This window comes from Saprolegnia parasitica (assembly GCF_000151545.1).
Source record: "Saprolegnia parasitica CBS 223.65 unplaced genomic scaffold supercont2.6, whole genome shotgun sequence".
Classification (NCBI taxonomy): Eukaryota; Oomycota; class Saprolegniomycetes; order Saprolegniales; family Saprolegniaceae; genus Saprolegnia; species Saprolegnia parasitica.
The window spans coordinates 903,014-921,067 of NW_012156400.1; the positions used below are offsets into that span (position 1 = coordinate 903,014).

At 61.9% G+C, this 18,054-nt stretch overlaps 7 protein-coding genes across 7 annotated transcripts in view; 1 reads left to right on the forward strand and 6 right to left on the reverse strand.

The window, feature by feature from the left end:
• Window positions 1–45: 45 nt before the first annotated feature.
• Window positions 46–1,599, reverse strand: SPRG_02671 (hypothetical protein; the record flags this gene model as incomplete). Its single annotated transcript, XM_012341235.1, has 10 exons — window positions 1,238–1,599; window positions 1,121–1,198; window positions 962–1,069; window positions 875–907; window positions 792–824; window positions 712–744; window positions 497–655; window positions 363–449; window positions 255–317; window positions 46–201 (listed from the first exon to the last, which is right to left on the reverse strand). Exons 1-10 carry the CDS (start codon window positions 1,559–1,561, stop codon window positions 46–48), a joined length of 1,074 nt encoding a protein of 357 aa, XP_012196625.1. The 5' UTR covers window positions 1,562–1,599.
• Window positions 1,600–2,027: 428 nt separating this feature from the next.
• SPRG_02672 (hypothetical protein) lies at window positions 2,028–4,649 on the reverse strand (the record flags this gene model as incomplete). The annotated part of the gene is made up of 7 exons (XM_012341236.1): window positions 2,028–2,327; window positions 2,377–2,490; window positions 2,535–2,735; window positions 2,782–2,967; window positions 3,010–3,417; window positions 3,461–3,673; window positions 3,729–4,649. The coding sequence occupies 7 exons, from the start codon at window positions 4,647–4,649 to the stop codon at window positions 2,028–2,030; spliced, it is 2,343 nt and encodes a 780-aa protein (XP_012196626.1).
• Window positions 4,650–4,798: 149 nt separating this feature from the next.
• SPRG_02673 (serine/threonine protein kinase) lies at window positions 4,799–8,708 on the reverse strand (the record flags this gene model as incomplete). Its single annotated transcript, XM_012341237.1, has 6 exons — window positions 4,799–5,457; window positions 5,508–5,682; window positions 5,736–5,915; window positions 5,962–7,539; window positions 7,588–7,975; window positions 8,029–8,708. 6 exons carry the CDS (start codon window positions 8,706–8,708, stop codon window positions 4,799–4,801), a joined length of 3,660 nt encoding a protein of 1,219 aa, XP_012196627.1.
• Window positions 8,709–8,876: 168 nt separating this feature from the next.
• Window positions 8,877–11,301, reverse strand: SPRG_02674 (hypothetical protein). The gene is made up of 6 exons (XM_012341238.1): window positions 11,214–11,301; window positions 10,126–11,125; window positions 9,956–10,078; window positions 9,624–9,906; window positions 9,120–9,571; window positions 8,877–9,058 (listed from the first exon to the last, which is right to left on the reverse strand). Exons 1-6 carry the CDS (start codon window positions 11,264–11,266, stop codon window positions 8,903–8,905), a joined length of 2,067 nt encoding a protein of 688 aa, XP_012196628.1. The 5' UTR covers window positions 11,267–11,301; the 3' UTR covers window positions 8,877–8,902.
• A 312-nt stretch (window positions 11,302–11,613) lies between these two features.
• SPRG_02675 (hypothetical protein) lies at window positions 11,614–13,302 on the reverse strand (the record flags this gene model as incomplete). The annotated part of the gene is made up of 2 exons (XM_012341239.1): window positions 11,614–12,381; window positions 12,440–13,302. 2 exons carry the CDS (start codon window positions 13,300–13,302, stop codon window positions 11,688–11,690), a joined length of 1,557 nt encoding a protein of 518 aa, XP_012196629.1. The 3' UTR covers window positions 11,614–11,687.
• A 748-nt stretch (window positions 13,303–14,050) lies between these two features.
• Window positions 14,051–16,738, forward strand: SPRG_02676 (hypothetical protein; the record flags this gene model as incomplete). The annotated part of the gene is made up of 7 exons (XM_012341240.1): window positions 14,051–14,608; window positions 14,748–15,443; window positions 15,486–15,584; window positions 15,641–15,748; window positions 15,790–16,154; window positions 16,203–16,344; window positions 16,391–16,738. The coding sequence occupies 7 exons, from the start codon at window positions 14,051–14,053 to the stop codon at window positions 16,736–16,738; spliced, it is 2,316 nt and encodes a 771-aa protein (XP_012196630.1).
• A 140-nt stretch (window positions 16,739–16,878) lies between these two features.
• The window catches only part of SPRG_19442 (hypothetical protein), a gene marked incomplete at both ends in the record, with an annotated part of 1,487 nt that continues 311 nt past the window's right edge, over window positions 16,879–18,054 (reverse strand). The window contains 5 exons of the mRNA XM_012341281.1: window positions 16,879–17,374; window positions 17,431–17,642; window positions 17,687–17,763; window positions 17,804–17,876; window positions 17,921–18,010. Of these exons, the coding sequence (XP_012196671.1) occupies window positions 16,879–17,374; window positions 17,431–17,642; window positions 17,687–17,763; window positions 17,804–17,876; window positions 17,921–18,010 (948 nt within the window). The remainder of the gene's footprint in view (window positions 17,375–17,430; window positions 17,643–17,686; window positions 17,764–17,803; window positions 17,877–17,920; window positions 18,011–18,054) is intronic.

Consider the following 18,054-nt stretch of genomic DNA (forward strand, 5'->3'; position numbering starts at 1 on the left):
ATGGTACCAGGATACATGTACAGAATTACATCCGAGAAGAGTCGTCTAGCGGGAAGACGAGGTGTGCGTCTTGAGGGCGTGCAGCTGCGTCTTGAGTGCGTGGTTTTGCATCATCGCCTTCTCCAAGGCGGGCACGACCGTCGAGTTGAGCTGCTCGACGTCGTCGAGGAGCTCTTGGTTCTTCTTGGCGCTCTCGTCGACCTTTACAAGACGGTCCTTTGAAGACATGATGGAGAGAGAAGGAATCTTCGCACCTTGTGCTGGAGAGCCGCGTTCTCTCGCTGGGTCGCAATCAGCTTTTGCTGGAGCTCGTTGATCTACAGTCGCTTGCGGCCAGATCTGGTCCCGACTGGATGCACTACCTGCTGCAGGTACACTTGGTTGGAGAAGAGAAGCTCGTGCTTGTCTTCCTCGCGGGCTTTTGCGACGACAACGCACTTGCGTATCTCCTACTCCCAGAGGATAAGACTCCTCGTTCATACACAAGTCTGCGTACGCGCTTGAGCTGGACGCAGAGCTCGCTAAGCTCGCCGTCGCCGTCGGCCTCCAAGAGCTTGGCTTCAAAGTCATTGAAAATGGGCATCACGGACGCGCCAGCATCGCCATGCGCGTCGTCCAGAAATTCCTTGATCGCAGTGTGTTTGACAGCCAGCTCCTGCAGAGGAAGAGGCGCATGAGAGATGCATTCGCGGGCAGAGAGGTATGTACTACCTTGTACTTGGCTTGGAGGAGCGCGTGCTTTTCCTAGACGCGTGCGTCAACGAGTAGCTCGACCATGGATGGATTCGCACCTCCTGCACGGCTGCGATGGCGGCTGCTTGTTCCTACCATACCCAACATCATTAGCAGCGAGAGTCAAAGGGTAGTGCAAGACCTTGGCAGTTGCGGCGAGACGCGCCAGTTCAGCCTACGCATGAGTCGTGTCGGACGAGGAATGCGCATTGTCGCACGTGTTTCGCACCTCGTGGGCAGCTCGAAGCGTCTCGACTTCTCGCTGCAGCTCCCGTTCCCGCGGAGATGGGCTTGCAGTAGCCTGGGCAACTGCTGTCGCAAGCTGGTTTGTCAGCGCCTGCAAACATGATCGGTAAGGCCCGGCGTACAGGCCATAGCGAGGTCCAACCTGCATCTGGGCCATGTACGAAGCCATGTCGTCCGTTGGTCGCTCGACCTTGATGTCGAACGACGTCGTTGCCTCTTTCTAGATTCCATGTGAGACCTCGTAGATAACGTCAAGTACCTTGAAGGGCGAGGCGGGTTTGGGCCGCTTCATGGTCATCTCGTGGAGGTCGCGTTCGGCTCTAGCGGGCGGGCCAAGAAGAGCTGTGAGCCGCCGCTTCTTGGAGGTTAGAAGCTCGAGACCACCGTTTTCCTTGTTGGCGATGCTTCTTCCGAGGAAGCTGCTCGTCATGGTCATGGCTGGTCCGGCACTTGGCGCTGGGCCGGCGTTCGCGGTGGGGATATCGGCTACTGGCTTCAAGGCCCGGTGTTTCTGCTCCCGCCATTGCTTCTCTCGCTCCTGCCACTGAAGCAGCTTCTCCCGCATGAGCTGCGACTGCATCATGGAGGATCGACCGACGAGGACCTGGCGGCGGGTCCGTCGCAAATTCAGAATTTTGAATTCCGCCATCTGCCAGGATATTGTGCTCCGGCATTCATTTCTATATAAACGTCGAGTTTAAACAGTCCATTAAAGTCCACTTTGTTTTCCGCGCTCGCAGCGATCGACCTATACGAAAGCCTTGATACACCAGTGGCGGCGCCGCCATTGCCACATTTTTTCATTTGTATTTTAATTGCCCACGCGACCTCGTGGCAGCACGACAAACCAATACCTCGCTCCCTGCGCCAAGAGGCTGAATAGCTCGTCTCCACCCGGCCTTATGCTCTGGGCTAGTCCCAAGCGACCGGTCTCCTTCATATAGCTAAGCTAATCAACCTCCATCACGACACACCCCTGATGACTGCTCGGACCTGGCGACAGTAGCGCAGGTATATTGAGCCAACTTAGTTGCTTCGAGTCGTCGCATCTATGGGGGGCCGTACGCCGACGGGTACGGTGCTTGCGCGGCCAGCATCGGCGGGCGCGGCGCTGGCCGCGAGACAGCGAGAGGCAGGCGGAGCAAAGGGCTAATGGGCTGCAAGAAGGACTCGATGTGCGCGACGCGACGAGTGCGCATGCAGAGAACAACCTCGAGGTGCACGAGCCCGGTGACAGCCATCGGGACGCAGCACGCATGGATCGACGCGCGCCAGAGACTTGCGTGTGTCCATTTGAAATCGCGCGGCGTGAGCTCCAATAGCAGCGGCTCTTGGTGCGGCAGAGAGAGCTACACAGCGCATACAGTCTAGTTCTGACCACGATGAGGTGCTGGGTACCTTGAGCACGAGACTGTGCGGGTCCGTCACGTTGAACGCTGTGATCGCCAGTGGCACGTCGCAGGGCCAGCCCGCGACCGTCGTCAGCGGCTCGTGCGGTGTGCTCCACTCGACCTAGCGCTTCGTCAGCAGCAAGAACGCAGACAAGCGTCGAGTACGGTCGCATGCACATGCCGCGTCCAGTGCGGCTCCGACTCGAACCACGTTACGGGCCACCACGCGTGCAGCTGCTCCATTGTCGCCGTCCGGAGCTCGTCCAGCGACGTCGCGGGCAGCTCTCGCAGTCGCGGCCACTCGACCATCATGGCGCGGGCATCCTCGAGGCTCGTCGCAAAGTGGCAGCGCACCAGCGCCAGCAACTACAACGCATGCCTCAGTCCAACGTCTTGAGCAATCACATAGTACATCGAGGACCGACGTGCGCTCGAGATGGCTCGGGCTCATGACGGCAAGGTACGTGACAGCGGTCTCTAGCAAGCGTTGCCAGTGCGCGCCGCCGGTGCGGAGCTCCAGGACGCCGTCGAGCAGTCCAAGCACGACGCTTTTGTAGCGCGACATTACAAACTCGCTCGGCATCTCGATCGCCGCCGCCTAGTTTCTCGTGAGGACATGTATGATGGACGCACGCATTACCTGCTGGAGGAGGTCGGTCGCATGGGCCACCGACGTTGGTGCTTGGTGCAAGCACGCCAACGGATGCCGCGGTCGCAGCGGCACGGTCTCTGTGCAGACGAGCAGCGATGGCGCGCTGCGAGGACTCGGCGTTGCCAGCGCCAGCAGGAGCGGAGACGCTGGAACATCCCCGCGATGCGTCCAAAGCGCCGCGATCTGTGCCCCGATCGTGCGCGCATGGGCCTCGAGCTGCGCTTGCACATAGCGTGGCGCTGACGTATAAAGCGGCGTCACCGACGACGAAAGAAAGGCCACGACGCTCGACGCATGGTACGGTGTCTCGAGCGCGAGCTTGGTGAGAGCCGAGAGAAGCACGACGGCACCTTGGGCGTGCGGAGCGCGCAGCGCGTGGCGCAGCAGAAACGAGAGCTGCGACGACCATGAGCTAATATTGGAGACATGGCGTACGTACCTGTTCGGTCGAGACGGTGAAGCGGCCAAAGCGCGCGTGGTAGACGCCGAGAAGCGCATCGAGCGCGAGGAGGAATTGGAGCTGCGTGCTTCGCGCGCTGTCTTCATGGCTCGCGTCGGCGTGGGCCGAGATCGCATGCTCGAGCGCCTCCTGCGGCAGCGACGAGCTGGCCTTGCAAACGTGCACGACACTCCGCGACGCTTCGCAGCGCACCTACATGATGAGGCGGACGAGATGGAGACATCCGAACATAACGGAGGGGTCGTACCTCTTGTGAGACGTCTTCCAGAAGCGACAAGAGCACGCCGTTGCAGACGAGCTGCCAGCGCTGCCCCTCCATGTTGTGCTCGTCGAGCTGCGCCTTGGCCAAGAGCTGCGGCACAGAATCGACGGAGACGAAGCGGAAGCTCAGCGCCGCTTCGATGCGGACGCACTCCGCACGGTCCGCCGCCGCGAGCGAGAGGCCGTGCAAAAGTCTCTCCATCTGCGGACGGCCGTGCTGGAGCGTGACGGTCCGAAACAAGCGGACGCCATCGACGCGGCCGTCCTTGGTGGGCGCGTGCAGCATGAGGTTCCACGCCGCCTGGATCAGCGAGATGGGTAGTTGCTGCTTGCGGGATGCGAGATCGAGAAGGCCGTCGATGGCAATCGCTTGGATGCCGGCGCCGTCTTCTTCGAGGAACTCGGCGCAGATCGCGGCCGCGTCCACGAGGCGGCCATGTTCAATGAGGTACTTGATAATGAGCACCATGAGCTCTTCGCGCCATTGGCGGTCGTCAAAGAGGTTCTTGCTCTGGCGCAAGTTGGTCAGAAACCCGTCGACTTCAAAGTGCGTGGCGAGGAGCCCGGGCTTGACGGCGAGGAAGAGCCGCTGCGCACGAAAGACGGCGCTCAGCACGACGAGCCGATTCGGGCCCTCGAACGAGTCGGCAATGCTGCAGACAAACCCGACTTGCGCCGTCGATGCGCAGAGCGGCGAGCACGCTGCGAGCGCTTGGCGGCCGACCAGCGTCGCGCGCAAGCCAGCGTCCGACTCGTCGAGGATGTGCGCCTGCAGCTTGGTCCAGAAGGCGTCGTCCACATGCGCATCGCCCATCGCGAGGTTCGTCTCCTCCAAAAGCGCATGGACCGAGTTGAGTCGACCACGGGTCGGCGTGACGTCCAGCGTCGGGTCGTACGGCGCCGCCATGCGAGGTTTCAATATCCGGATACAACTTTTCAACCGGATGTCAGGGAAGATCGCAACACCCCGACTCCGTTCTTAGAGGCTCCACCGTCGATGGCTCGTGCGCGAAATGGTCATACGACGAGTGAGACTACTAGTTAATACGCCAACGGCTAGCTCCGCGCCTTCTTCTTCCGCGGCGGCGTCTGCGTCTTGCTGCTGCTACCTGCGGCCTTGCGCTTGGCCGGCGCCGCTTCCATCTTGTCTTGCAAGCTGCCCATCGTGTTGGCAAACACGTCAAAGTCCACGTGGTGGTCGACGTCGTCAAAGAGGTCCGACTTGAGCACCTTGCGCGCGGCCATGCGCCGCTTCGGGTCCAAGTCCAGAAGCGACTCGAAGATCGGCAGGTACGCGTCCGGAAAGTTCGGGGCGCGTTCGCGGATCGCCTTGCGGATGCGCACCGCGTACTTGTCCTTGGGCGCGCACTGCGCGAGCTTGTCGGCGTCGACGCCATCCGCGTAGTCGTCGGGCGGCGACCCGCACACGCGAAAGATGTACTCGATCTGCTTCTTCCAGTCCTTGCCGCAAATGAGCGGCGCGCCGAGGAGGATGTTGATCGCGACGCAGCCCGCGGCCCAGAGATCCGCCTTCTTCGAGTAAACTTTGGCGCCAAGCAGCACTTCGGGCGCGGTGACGTGCAGGAGCGTGCCGTGCGTGTGGTCGCAGTGCTCGCCGTCCATGAGCGCATACCCGCCCGAGAGGTCGCCCTTCGTGTTGACGTGCCGCGCGTTGTAGAACCCGCCGAGCTTGACGCCGTCTTTAAAGACAAATACTAGCCAGGATCGGATCAGGAGAGAAAGTTTGCGCCGACGAGCATCGTACAGTTGGAGGGCGAGATGGACCGGTGGACGATGTTGTGGTCGTGGCACAGCGCGACGCTGCGAAAGAGGTCGAGGACCGCGCGCTTTCGGATCGGATACGGGATCTTGACCTTGGCTTCCAGCAGCGACGAGTACAAGTGCAGAGGCCGCTCAAACGCCAAGTAGTGGGCGCCCACCTACATGTAAGAGAACTACATGAGCCAAGCGGCGCCATGGACAGCGTCGGGACCGGCAGCGAAGTGTCGTCCGGCGCGGACGGCGGACTGAGACTTCGGAGCAGCTCCGCGTCGGAACTCGGCGCATGGCGGCGCTTCTTGATGGCTGCTTTCGGGTCGGGGAAGACGAGGCCGAGAAGGTTGAAAATGAGCGTAGGTTCGAGCACGTGGAGGTTCATGACGGTGGCGATTTCCTGTCCCATTTTGTGAGCGCCACCAAGCCAATTGTCGCATCCCAACCTGCAGCGCGACTTGAACAATCCCCGTCTCTTCGTGCACAAGCTTGGTCGGGTCGCGGTAGGGCCACGGCTGCAGGTACACGTCGCGGTTGGCGAGGTCGCACTCGACGTCCCCACGCACGGTCGCAAGGTACGACCGCTTGCGGATGCGGACGGCGCGCTCCATGTCGGTCGTGAGAAGGCGCGGCGACTCTTTGACCATGCCTGCGGCCGGCAAATGCGCCGACCGATCCAGTGGCGGGTACTTTCGCATTTTGTCGTCGGCGCTAAAGTCAGTGTGGCGGGACCAGAGCTCGAGGCGCGCCAGCAGCCGCTTCCAATAGATTTCGGCGTCGCTGTCTCGATACAACTTGTAGCTCAGCAGTTTCGCCAAGGTCCGCGTCGCGGCCGACCACATGCCAAAGTACTTTGGCTCGACCGCCGGCAGCACTTCGACCGGATACCGGCTCGCGGGGCGGGACGGATGGCCATCGCCACCGGCTGCGTCCGTGCGCTTGAGCGAGTCGTGTGCTGACACGACATAGAGAACACCCAGCACAATCGTCTCGATCGAGCACTGCATCCACAGCGTATGGGACAGCGAGTCGGCGAGGAGGTACTTGGCGTCCTTCTGGACCTCGATCGCGATCGCGACGCCGCGCCGCTTCATGTAAAAGTCGAGGAGCGAGTACGGGTCCTGGCTGCTCACGTCGTACCGGACGCCTTCGAGGACGACGCTCTCCATCGCCAAGAGCTGGCGCGACACGAGGCGCATCGCATCCTCTGCGTCGATGCTCGCGCCCGGGTACCGCACGTCGTAGATCGACGAGGTGAATTTCTGCCAATCGATCGCGCGCGCGTGGCACTTGAGGACGACGTGGAGACACGCGGCGGCAACCCACTCGATCGTCGACGCGTTCATGGGTTGAATGCTAATGTAGCGGTAAAAGAGCACGATGGCCGCCACGTTGTCTTCGCGCTCGCAGCGCAACTTCATGGCGACCTTGAGGATGATCGACGTGCACTTGTCCCGGAGCGAACTCTCGACCGCGGGCGACATGCCGTGCCGACGCGACGGCGAGTCGGACACGTCCTTGACAAACCAGTGCAAATTACGGCCAAACGCGTAGCTCAGACGAGGCGCGTCCTGTGGCGGCGGTGACACGGGCGGCGTCACCAGAGGTCGGGACGGACGGCCAAAGAATTTGGTCTTCTCGTAGTGCTGCACGTCGCGCTCGGACGCATCGGTGACGCGTGCGACGCAGCTCGCGAGCCGCCGGTTGTCGAGCCGCGCGCGCATCGCATCGTAGACCTTGGCGTCCGAGAACTCGAGGAGCGCCCACGTCGCGCCGCTCGCACTGTCGTATTCAAACGCATCAAACGAAACAAGGGTGCTCGCGCGACCGCCCAGCATGCGCCGAAAGTACTCTTCGTTGCAGACCTTGTCGAGGTTCTTGACGAGAAGCTTGGTGTGCGTCAGCGGAGACGCCTTGGCGACCAACGGTGGCTCGGGCGGCGGACTCGCGGCCGGCGCTTCAAAGTTGACGGGCGTCTTGACGTCCCAGCGCGTCGTGCGGCGTCGTGGCGGTGGTCGCTGGACCTACCGACCGTCGTTAGCGACAAGGTAAAAGTAGATTTCAAGGTGGACCTTGGGGATGCTAAAGATGTGCGTCTGAATCTCGTCGTCCGAGAGCCCTTCAAAGTCCAGATACACTTGATACTTAAGCGTTGATAGATTGATGGTTTCCGTCGCGCTGGCGTCGTCGACTTGCACGTGGTGCAGGGCTGTCTCGGGGTCGTACCTACATCGGTCGTCCATGTCAACCAGATGCAACGCAAAGGACGTCGCGTACTCGACGACCCGGAGGACGCGGAAGGGCGCGTCGTCGCGATGCGACTCGAAGACGCGAATCTTGCGCTGGACGAGCTGGAAGCCTTGGTCGGCGTCAACCGGCTCCTTGAAGACGCCGTGCGCTTCGGGCAGCGCGACGTCTTCGCCAATGTAGCCCGAACACGTCGCCGCGCCGCAGTAGCACCTACAACCAAAGCGCATCTTGAAGCAGGACGCGGCGACAACGTGGTCCTGTACGTGATGCGCATGGTGCCGATCACCTGCCATTGGTAGTCGAACGTGATCTCTTCCATGGGTGCAATCGGCCGCAGCGCGTAGACGAGGAAGCGCATTTCGCCATCGACGATCCACTTTTCGACCTTGCAATTCGGGTCGCAGCTGTGGTTGACAAAGCGCGTAAAGCCACCGCGGTGGCGGGCGTCATTGAAGACGCCGGGCTCGACTTGGATGTAGTAAAAGTTGGTCTCGTGGCGACCGAGGCCCGCGCAGCGCCGCTGCAGCTCCTTCTGGTCGATGATTTCGCCCACGTACTCGCCGATCGGGTCGTTGCGCTGGATCGCGACGCGCGTCCGGACCCCATACCCCTTCTTTTCTGTCTTGAAGGCCTCGAGCTCTGGAAAAAACTCGGGACGTTGCAGTCGCTGGTTGCGGCATGCACTCCCCGAGGGGCACCGCCCGCGCGGGCACTCTGTGTACGTGGCGACGTTGATGCACGTCTCGTCGCAGCACGTCTTGTCGTCGTCGCTCTCGGGCCGCGAGCAAAAGCAGAGGTCGGTCTCGGCGGCGTGCGGGCGCACCATCGGAGGCACGTACACGGACCGCGCGATGAGCTCAAAGCCGCGGGCGCGGGCGACGTCCTCCATGGCCACGGGCGCGTCGTCGTCGCCGTCGTCGGCCTCGGCGCTCCTGCTGCCCATGCGGTGTCTCGACGCCTGCAACTGGTTCAATTTTGTTCGAATCCAATCAAGTTCCAGGACGTGTCCGGATACGCGGACTTGGATTTTGGAAGCCCGATCTTCGCTCGCGACCCCACGCTCGTCGACCCGACGCCTGTATCCCTCTGCACCTCACGTGTTCTTGCTGCTCTTAATCAACTTAGCCACCTAGCTAGTTAGTTGGTCACGCGCGCCTCCTTGAGAATCTGCAGCGCCTTCTTGCTGTTGCCTTTCCTTAAGAGCACGTACACGAGCTGCTCGAGCGCGACGCGGGACGTCGGGCACGTTCGCACGGCCAGCGCCACATGCTGCTCGGCGAGCGCCATGTTTTTCTACATCCAACGCATGTCAGTTCGGTCGAGACGCAAGGATGGATCGATAGATGGCGTCTACCTGGAGCAAGCACGCAGTCGCATTGTTCACGTGGACGTCGGCCTGCGCCGAGGCCGCATCCCCCTTGGCCTCGCGCGCATACTCGTCGGCCAAGACGACCATTTCGTTTGTCTTGAGGAGCGGCGCGGCCTCGTTCGAGCGCGACAAGAGACTCAGCGCCTCGGCCGCGTACGACCGCCCGAGGTACCGGTGCGCCTTGGTGAGCGTCGGCACCGAGAGGAGCTCATGGCACGTCGCGAGCGCGAGCTGCGGCTCGGCCAGACTCAGGTACGCATACGCAAGGTGCACGAGCGCCTTTTGCCGCACCGCATCCAGCGCGTCGGCGGTCCACGCCGGCGCCTCCATCTCCGACTCATTTCCGCCTACCGACGCCTTGGCTTCGAGCAGCTGCGTGCAGAGGAGGAGCGCGTTGCGAAAGCATTTGACCGCGTACGGCAGCGTCATGTTGGCGTCTACACCACCGATACCCTGTCGCAACGGAAGAGAGGGGCGATGGATCCGTACCGTCGGCGGCCGGTGTCTCTGGCGCGCTTGTCGGCAGCACCACGCGGCGGTGCGGGCCGTGCCCGACGACGGCTTCGACGAGCTTGTTCTTGTACTCGAGCGGCACGGCGGCACGGGACGCAGCCACATACGCCGTGCAGCACTCGCCGAGCCGGAGCCAGAGCTTTGGCCGGTTGAAGAAGAGCCGCGTCGCGCCCGAGAAGCAGCGGAACGCGAGCGCAAACTTCTTTTGGACCAGCAGCGTCAGCCCATTGTTGTAGAGGAGCTCCGCTTGCACCGACGCCTACCCGTGTCGTGTCCAGCCCACGCACTAGAAATCGAAGGGGTCGTACGCTGAGCGGCTCGGGCTTGGACCGACGCTTGGTCGCGTTCAGCGCCTGGGCAAAGTACGACTGCGCCGCTTGGTGCTGGCCGAGCTGCGCGTGGATGCAACCCAAGTTGTTGAGCATAATCGACTAAACAAGTATACGGTGAGCGATATAAAGGAGTGTGACGCGCGTACGTCATCGACCGAGCCCTTCTTGCAGGACGCGACGAGCTTGATGGATTTTTTAAAGTTGCGCCGGAGGTACTCGAGCTGCGCCTTGAGGTAGAGCGCCGCCGTGTTCTGCACCGCGGGCGCAGGCACAAAGATGGCGCCGACGCCGACGCCGAGCGAGGACGGCGTCGTCGTCACGGCCGCATTCGATGGCTCCTTGGGCTTGATTTCCTTCTGGAACACCTCCATGGCCGACTTGACTTCCTTCTTGGCGACCTTGGCGTTTTCATGCAGAAGCGCCACCTTGGCCTTGTACAAGTGGAAGCGGAACTTGAACTCGACGAGGCTACGCTCCTTCGCGGCCGCGTCCTTGACCGGCTCTTGGTCGTCGGCGAGGCCGTTGAAGCCGTGCGGGCTTTCCAGGTACGCAAGCAGCGCGTGCGCCTTCTGGCGCATGTTTGTGAGCGCCGACTCGGACATGGCGCTGCTCCGGCTGCTGTGCAAAAGCACGTCCAGGTACAGAAAGCAAATGTGCATGGCCACGACCTCGTCCATCGGCTCCATTGCGCGCAGGAGCGCATCAAGGATCGAGGACGCGGACGCGTACTTTTGCTGGCGGAAGTAACACGCGGCGAGGTTGTAGCGCAGCAGGGTAGCATCGCGCTCCATGGACAGGCTCTGGAACGAGAGGTTCACGCCGCTAAAGACGATCGAGCGCGGCTTCTCATAGTCCGAGTCGTCATCCCAGTTGTCCTTCTCCTTCCGCAGCTTGAGGCTAAGGCCGAGCATCGAGTCTGCGTGCTGCAATTGCGATACCGAGCCTTGCATCTCCGAGAGCAACGACGCGAGCGCCGACTCAAACTCGGCCGGCTTGGACTTGCCGGCCAAAAGCTGCGCCAGTGCCAAGTTGTGCTGCACGCGCGACTTCATCGGTCCCGTCTTCTCCTTGGTTCCCTTCTTCTCGCTGCCATCGTACGCGCTCAACTGCCCGAGCAGCTCGACGGCGTCGGCGTACTTTCCTGCCCTATGGCCGTCGTTAGCCCATGCCCGCGACGATCCCATGCAATCGGCAGGCCACGCCGCCCATCGCCATGACCATGGCATGTACGTACGCCAAGTGGGCTTGCGCCCGCGCCGCGACCGAGCTCAAGCTTGAGCCGTCCATTTTCGTCGCCGATTTCCTTCTGTGTGGTCGTATCGAGTTTGAGGATGGCGCTGGGCGACACGAGAATTGTATCGTATACTTTAATCCAGTGTTTTGAAACAGCGGCTCCTTGAGGCATTCTTTTGCATTCTTTTATTCTACATACAAAATACAAGAGGAAAGACATGAATTTATTGTATTACAAGCGTTGCGTTGCCTCGGCGTCGGGAGACACGCGCGACCAGGACTACCATGGCAGGCGCAAGGAGCGTGGGCTGTCGTACGACCTGCAGCCATGGGCCATGCGTGGCCATGGTACATGGGCTGGCCAAGCAGCGGAAGAGACGGCGCCACCCAAGGATCACGTCTGGGGCTTGAGGCGAGGTGTGTACGCCCATAACTTTAGTATCCTATTTGTGTCGACTTAACTTCACTCCATCTACTAGTTGGTCTGTGCAGGGCCACGGCCACCACGACCGCCGGTCTTGGGCGCGGGTTTTCTCGCGTCCTTGGGCGCCGCGGCGCGGGGCTGGTCCGACTTCCGCGGGCCGTTGCCGCCACGACCATTGCCACGACCGCTGGCGTTGCTGCGACCACGACCGCCATCCCGGCCACCGCCGCGACCGCCGCCGTCCTTGCGCTCACTGCGCTCGACGACCGAGAGCACTTGGTCGTGGAGAACGAAATTGGCGCCGTGCGCCAGCGCCGCCTTGACGCTCTCGGCGTCGGCATAGTCGACGAACGCAATACCACGGTTCGTCACGGTAACCGTCACGATCTTACCAAAGCCGCGGAAGAGCTCGCGCACCTCGGCTTCCGTCGCTTGCGTCGGGACGTCCTTGATAAAGATGCTGTAGACGCGGGGCTTGCCAGCGGCCGGCGCGGACGTCGGCGCGGCAACGGTGGCAGGCTCGTCCGCCGTCCACGAAGCGGCAGGCTGCTTCTTGCGAGGAGACTCGACGACGGGCGCGGGGGAGCTCACAGCCTTGACCGCCGCCGAAGCGCCAAAGAGAGACGCCCAGCTCTTGGGCTCGCTGGGCGACGGCGTCACGGGAGCTTCCTCGACGGGGGCCTTGTTCTTGGGCGTGTGCTGCTTCTTCTGACCCTTGGGCGACACGACCGGCGTCTGACGCTCGCTACCAAACACAACCATGAGTACCAGGTTCATAGAGGATGTGCCAGGTAGAGACGTACGCCTTGGGCGATTCCGGGCTCTTCACTTCTTCAGCCTTCTTTACAGGCGACGTGGGCTTGGCAACAGGCGTCGCAGGCTTGGCAACAGGCGACGTGGGCTTGGCCACAGGCGAGGCAGGCACGGGCTTCGGGGAGAGCGGGGCCGCCTTCACCGGCGTCGCGGTCTTCGCAGGCAGCGGCGGCGAAGCCACAGGCTGCGCCTTCGGGGACTTGAGGATCGTGGCGTGGGTCGGCGTGTTGACCGGCGTGTGCGTCGCGGTGCTCGTGGCCTGCTCCTTGGCCGCCACGACGGTTTGGGTCGCCTTGGACGGCGACGGGGCCGGCGCGAGCTTCTTCGCGGGCGAGACGGGCACGCTGTTGCGGGGCGCGGCGACCTCGAGGAAGCGAAGCACGTCGTTCAGGACAAAGTACCCGTTGGGCTGCACGGCCAAGAAGAACGTTTGCACAAACGGCGTTGGCGCGCTGTTCTTGAGCTTGATGATACCCGTGACCATGACAATGACGCCGCCGTTCAAGCTCGCGTGGCAGTCGATCGAGCCATTGTCGAGGTCAACGCGCGTGCCCACATAGTTCTTGGCCATAATGGCCTCGCCGATCGCGGTTTGGCCCGAGATGGGCTCCTCCATTTGCGACCCCGTCGCATGCGAGAAGCGGCTGATGTCCTTGTAGAACCGGTGCAGGTTCTGCGGCGTCTCCGTGAGGAGGTGGTAGTACTGCTTCACAAAGGTGTTGCCGACCGTGACCGGGTGCACGGCTTGGCTCGCGGGGAGGCTTGGCCACTCATCTTGCGCTTCTCCGAGAAAGACCAAACAAAAACTAACAAGTCCGCGCAGTTGAATCTGCGCCGCTTTTCGATCCCGCATCCGGATACTGTCGCCGCGGCGGAGCCACAAGTTCCCGCGGCGCGAGCTTCCATAAGGTCGCGGCCTTATCCGGAAAAAAGAAGCGATCTTTCGATCCAAATACTGGCGCGCGGCCAGCGCTAGCGGCGACGAGACGCCGAGCCCTAGGTCCTGCTCGCGCGATCCCGTACTACGCTGCACGCCCCGGCGTAAGCACACGCAGCGAGAACCCAGACACGGGCCCGCGAATCTTCTATGCACAGCATCAATTGATTGCTGGCTTCAACCACGGGGTAGGGGTCCGGACGCGATCGGTCTAAGCTCTTAGCGCTTGATCACGTGGTTGTATTGTGCGCCGAGGGAAATTGGCGGTGGACGGTTCGAGTTCTAGGTACCCATCACTCTCTGTTTACGACGCGTGCCGTTGGCGACCTCTTTGTGCCACAAGACGTCTGTTTGGTTCGTTGGCGGCTCGCAATCTCCTTCCTTGCAGTTAACTCGATCGCTTTGGGATCTTGTCGTGGGATCCATCGGAATGAATGTGGTCCCTTTGGGAGACTCGAAGACAACCAGTACGCGCCGGGATGCGGCTGAAACAGCAGGTGCTTGCATACTAGTACGGTGGTGCTGAGGCACGTCTTAACTGCGTGGAGAATTCGAGAAGCTGGTTTCGCGCCTTTTTAAATCCGGCAATTATCTGGACCATTTGTGTAACAAACTGTTTTAAACAAGCAGCGAATTGGAACTTGCCGCGTGGACGACGACGACGATGGCAGCGACGTCCGTGTACGAGCGCGTGACGCAGCTGCTGCACGACAAGGAGGCTCAGGCGGCGCTCTCGATCAAGGAGGGCAATCATCTCACGGAGCAGCTGGCGACGGCGATTGAACGCTTGACCGAGAAGATCCGCGAGGACCCTGACGGGCGGGACAAGTGGACGCAGCACAAGGCGCGCGGCGAGGCCTTGGCCAAGCAGTGGGCAGCCTGCATGCGCAAGCTGCGACTGGTCAAAGAGCATGAAGGGCTCGTGGCCAAGGCGCCGGGCGCGACCAAGCTCCAGGAGAAGGCGCCGCATGTGGCTGTGAACCAGTCGCTCAAGCGCACGCAGCAGATTCTGCGCCAAGAAATGGACCGCGCCGGGCACGTCCAAGCGCGCCTTGTCGAGGGCAAGTCGCACCTCAAGCAGTCGAACGACACGTACACGGAGCTCGAAGCCGAACTCTCGCGCACGCGGAAACTCCTCACCGAGCTCCAGCTTCAAGCCAACAAGGACCGCATCTGGATCGGTGCTGGCATCGCGCTGCTCAGCATCTCTGTCACGATCATCGTAGTCGAGCGACTCCCAGTGCTAGGCTACTTTCTCTCCTATATCTATTAACCCTGCGGTCCACGCTTCGTCCTCCATGGAGCGAAATGTTTGCCAGTGCGGTAGTAGTAGAGTAGAAGCAGCACATAGAACGCCATAGGTGGAGGCGCAGGTCGTGGCGCAAGACCTCCAGCTCGACGGGCTCGGCAAAAGCCCGTTTCGGATACCGAGAAAAGATCGCGGGGACATGGAGTCTCCGGGCAGCGACCGCAGCGAAGTGTCTGTCGAAGGACTCATCGACCGCTTCCGCCACGGTCTGCCTCTGCACGCGCGGTCGCCGCGACGCACGCCCACACGCCGTCCGACGCTCGATGGCATCATCGCCCAAGACATCCATGAACTCGACGCGATCATCCACCACGGCCGGACAAAGGAAGCGGTCCGTCGGCCAATGTCGCCGCCAGTATCGTATGCACCCATGCTGCACCGCACGATTTCAGTTGAGGACGACATTGCGGCCATGCTCCTCCTCCAACAGCAACAGTCGACACAGCGCCACGAGCCGGCGCAACCGTCGCCGCCGCCGGCCGCCAACGACATTCAAGTCTCGGCATCCACCGCCGACGTCATTCGCAACACGGGCATTGCAATCGACCGAGACATGGCCCAGGCGCTCGCATCGTTCCAGCGCTGGGAAGAGAGTCGGGCCGAGGTCGCGCCGTCCGCCGAGGCGCAAGCAGAGGCTACATTGCCTCTCTCGGCGCTCACGATCGCGACCGAGCTCGACGCCGCCTTTGAGCTCCTCAACAAGAAAGCCAAAGCGTACCCAAAGCCAGACGCAGCACCCGCCACCAAGGTGACATGAGCGATGACGCGACGGTGTCGACACACTGCGTAGGCACCGTCCGCCGAGGCCAACCAAGCGAAGAGTATTGTTCAAGGCCACGCTGTTGCCTCGGCGCACGAGCTCCACGAGACGCTCGAGCGCTTGGAAAAGGTGGCTTCTCGACGCGAGGAGGCGATGGATATGCAATGGACGACATGTATGTGCAGGCAGCAGAGACCGCCACAGCGACCTCGCCGCAGCTCGACCACATTGTCCGAAGCCAAGCGATGGTCGACGACTACGACTTGCGTGGCATCCTCGCCCGCATCAACATGGTACTAGGACGCTTGCAGTTGGCGACGCTCAGGGCGGATAGGTGGCACCGGCGCCGCTGTTTCCGCCATCGTTTTCGCCGAGCTTGGGGCCCCCACGCGACACGGAGGCGTCGGTCCTCGACGAGTTGCAACGTCTCAAGGCCTTTGCGGCTGCGCAAACGCGCGCTATCGAGGCAGCGTACGCACCGTTGTCGCCGCCGCCAAAAGGCCGCTCCGACTCGCCGAGCGACAACGAGGGCTACGACAGTCGCATCGACATGGACAACAACAACAACAACGAGCATGACGACGACGACGACGAGATGCACGCGTACGACGACGACGGCTGCAACTGGGCGAGCTTGGCGCTCCACAGCCGGGCGATTGTCGAAGATTTGAGCGTTGCCATGTACACGCTACGCCACCGGTACGCCTTGCTTGTGCTCGAAGAACACACGCCACACGATGGACGCAGGCTCGACTGCGATGCGAAAGAGCAGCGCGACCGCGACGAGACCGAGCTTCGGGAGAGAGACGCGAAGGCTAAAGCCAAGGCGGCGGCGGATGCCGCCAAGGCACAAGCCGAGAGCGATGCCAACGACTTGGTCGCGGCCAAAGTACACCAACACACACACCTGACACGTCGAAAGGGGTTGCGCGTAGGAGCGCGTCATGGGCATGACGTCCTGTCAGTTGGCGGCGGACGATGACGACGGCGTGTGTGTTCCTGCCGTCGTTCTCGATCCGCGCCGAGATGCAAAGTTGCCACCGGCGCCGCGACCGTGGGACGAGGCGGTGGACGTGCTCCAACGCTTTGATGCGCTCCTGCCGCCCAACGACGACGACGACAGCGACCGCTTCCGTCGGCCTTGGTCCCCGCCTCCGGGCGACTATAACGGTCGTCGACGCCAGGAGGCATTCGAGTCAGACGATAGGCGCGGTCATTGGCGTGCCGACGAGCCTGTGGTTCGCGAGAAGGCGCGACAACGGGACTATAGTGGCCTGAGGTAGAGACGCCTCCTCTGTCTTGGGCTAGAAAGGATGATGCTGATGCTGCGTAGCATTGACGAGCTCAAGGAGGCTCGGGAGCGCAAATTGCGGTGGCTCTTTCCGTCCTCGAGTCGCTTCTATTGATGTACTACAACGCGTGTTCAAATGCCCAAGTCGTTGGGTTCCACGAGTCGACGCAACGCGCTGGCCGACAACTGGTTTCGGATCGTCGACGCCAGTGGACGCCCGACGCTGCCGTCGTTCACAAGCGCACGCGGCGCCGCGATCTTCTCGCGCTTGGCCCCAAACACCACTACGTTCTTGGGCAGCGAGAGCACGAAGATCGAAGCAAAGTGGGGTGCGAGGAGCGCCCGAAGCGCCTCGAGCGACGCATCTGGACTCGTCGACGCCTTGGGAAAGATGACGTTGATCGCGATGCTGCCGTCGGCCGTGAGCACGCGGCTGGCGTCGGCTATGAACGCCGGCGTGAGAAACGACGCGGGCGGTGCACGCAGCTCCGTCTCTGCAGCGTTTCCGTCTTCGACATCAAGGATGAGCCAGTCCACGGACGCGTCGGGCTGGCGGGCGACGTAGGCTTCGCCCATCGCTTCATGCAGCGAGAGGCGGTCGGACGGCACGAGATGGAAGAAGTGCTGCCTGGCGTCACAACGGGTGAAGAAGGGATGGTAGATGTTTCGCGATAGTAAATGTACCCTGCAGAGAGCATCGCGCGCGAAGGGTCGACGGCGTCCATGTGAACCTCGCCGCGCAAGTGCTTGTTGAGAAAGGTCGGAAGGACCCCCGCGCCAGCGCCGAGCAGGCCAATGCGGAGGTTGTGCAGGCGCTCTGTTGGCAGCAGCGTCAGGCCGACGCAGAGACCCTTGTGCACGTCGAGGGCGAGCTCCGTGTCGTTAATAGAGCCGTCCTATGCGTTGTCGTTGGCGTGCGATTAGGCGAGTGACGGACTACCTCGTTCAGCAAGACTTCGCTCTGGACGAGCTCGAGGCGGTCGACAAAATGCAGCGACCGCGTCGGTGGCAGGCCATCTAGATAGGCTAAGCTGCCTTATTGAGACTCGGAGCCTACCGAGGAAGCTGTCCATCACCAGAATGTTGTCGTCTTCGTGCAGGATCGAGCGCTGGTACTTGGCATCGACCTCCTACAACATTGTGTTGTGAGAGCGATATACGCCACCGTCAATACCTCTTGGAAGGCGTCGAGCATCTCGGGCTCGAGCTCCGAGACAAGGTCATTGATGTCGTCGTACGTCAATTCCTCGCCCGATCGGTGCACCTACGCGTCTATGCGTCGCGTGCCGACGATACCATGGGGCACTT

What these genes read in the sequence shown, in the direction of transcription:
- SPRG_02674 (XM_012341238.1), bottom strand. Translation starts at nt 11,266, where the DNA reads ATGGACGGCTCAAGCTTGAGCTCGGTCGCGGCGCGGGCGCAAGCCCAC. An exon ending in CGGGCGCAAGCCCACTTGGC is followed by an intron (nt 11,126 to 11,213) that starts GTACGTACATGC and finishes CGACGGCCATAG; the next exon opens with GGCAGGAAAGTACGCCGACG. An exon ending in CCAAGCCCGAGCCGCTCAGC is followed by an intron (nt 9,907 to 9,955) that starts GTACGACCCCTT and finishes CGACACGGGTAG; the next exon opens with GCGTCGGTGCAAGCGGAGCT.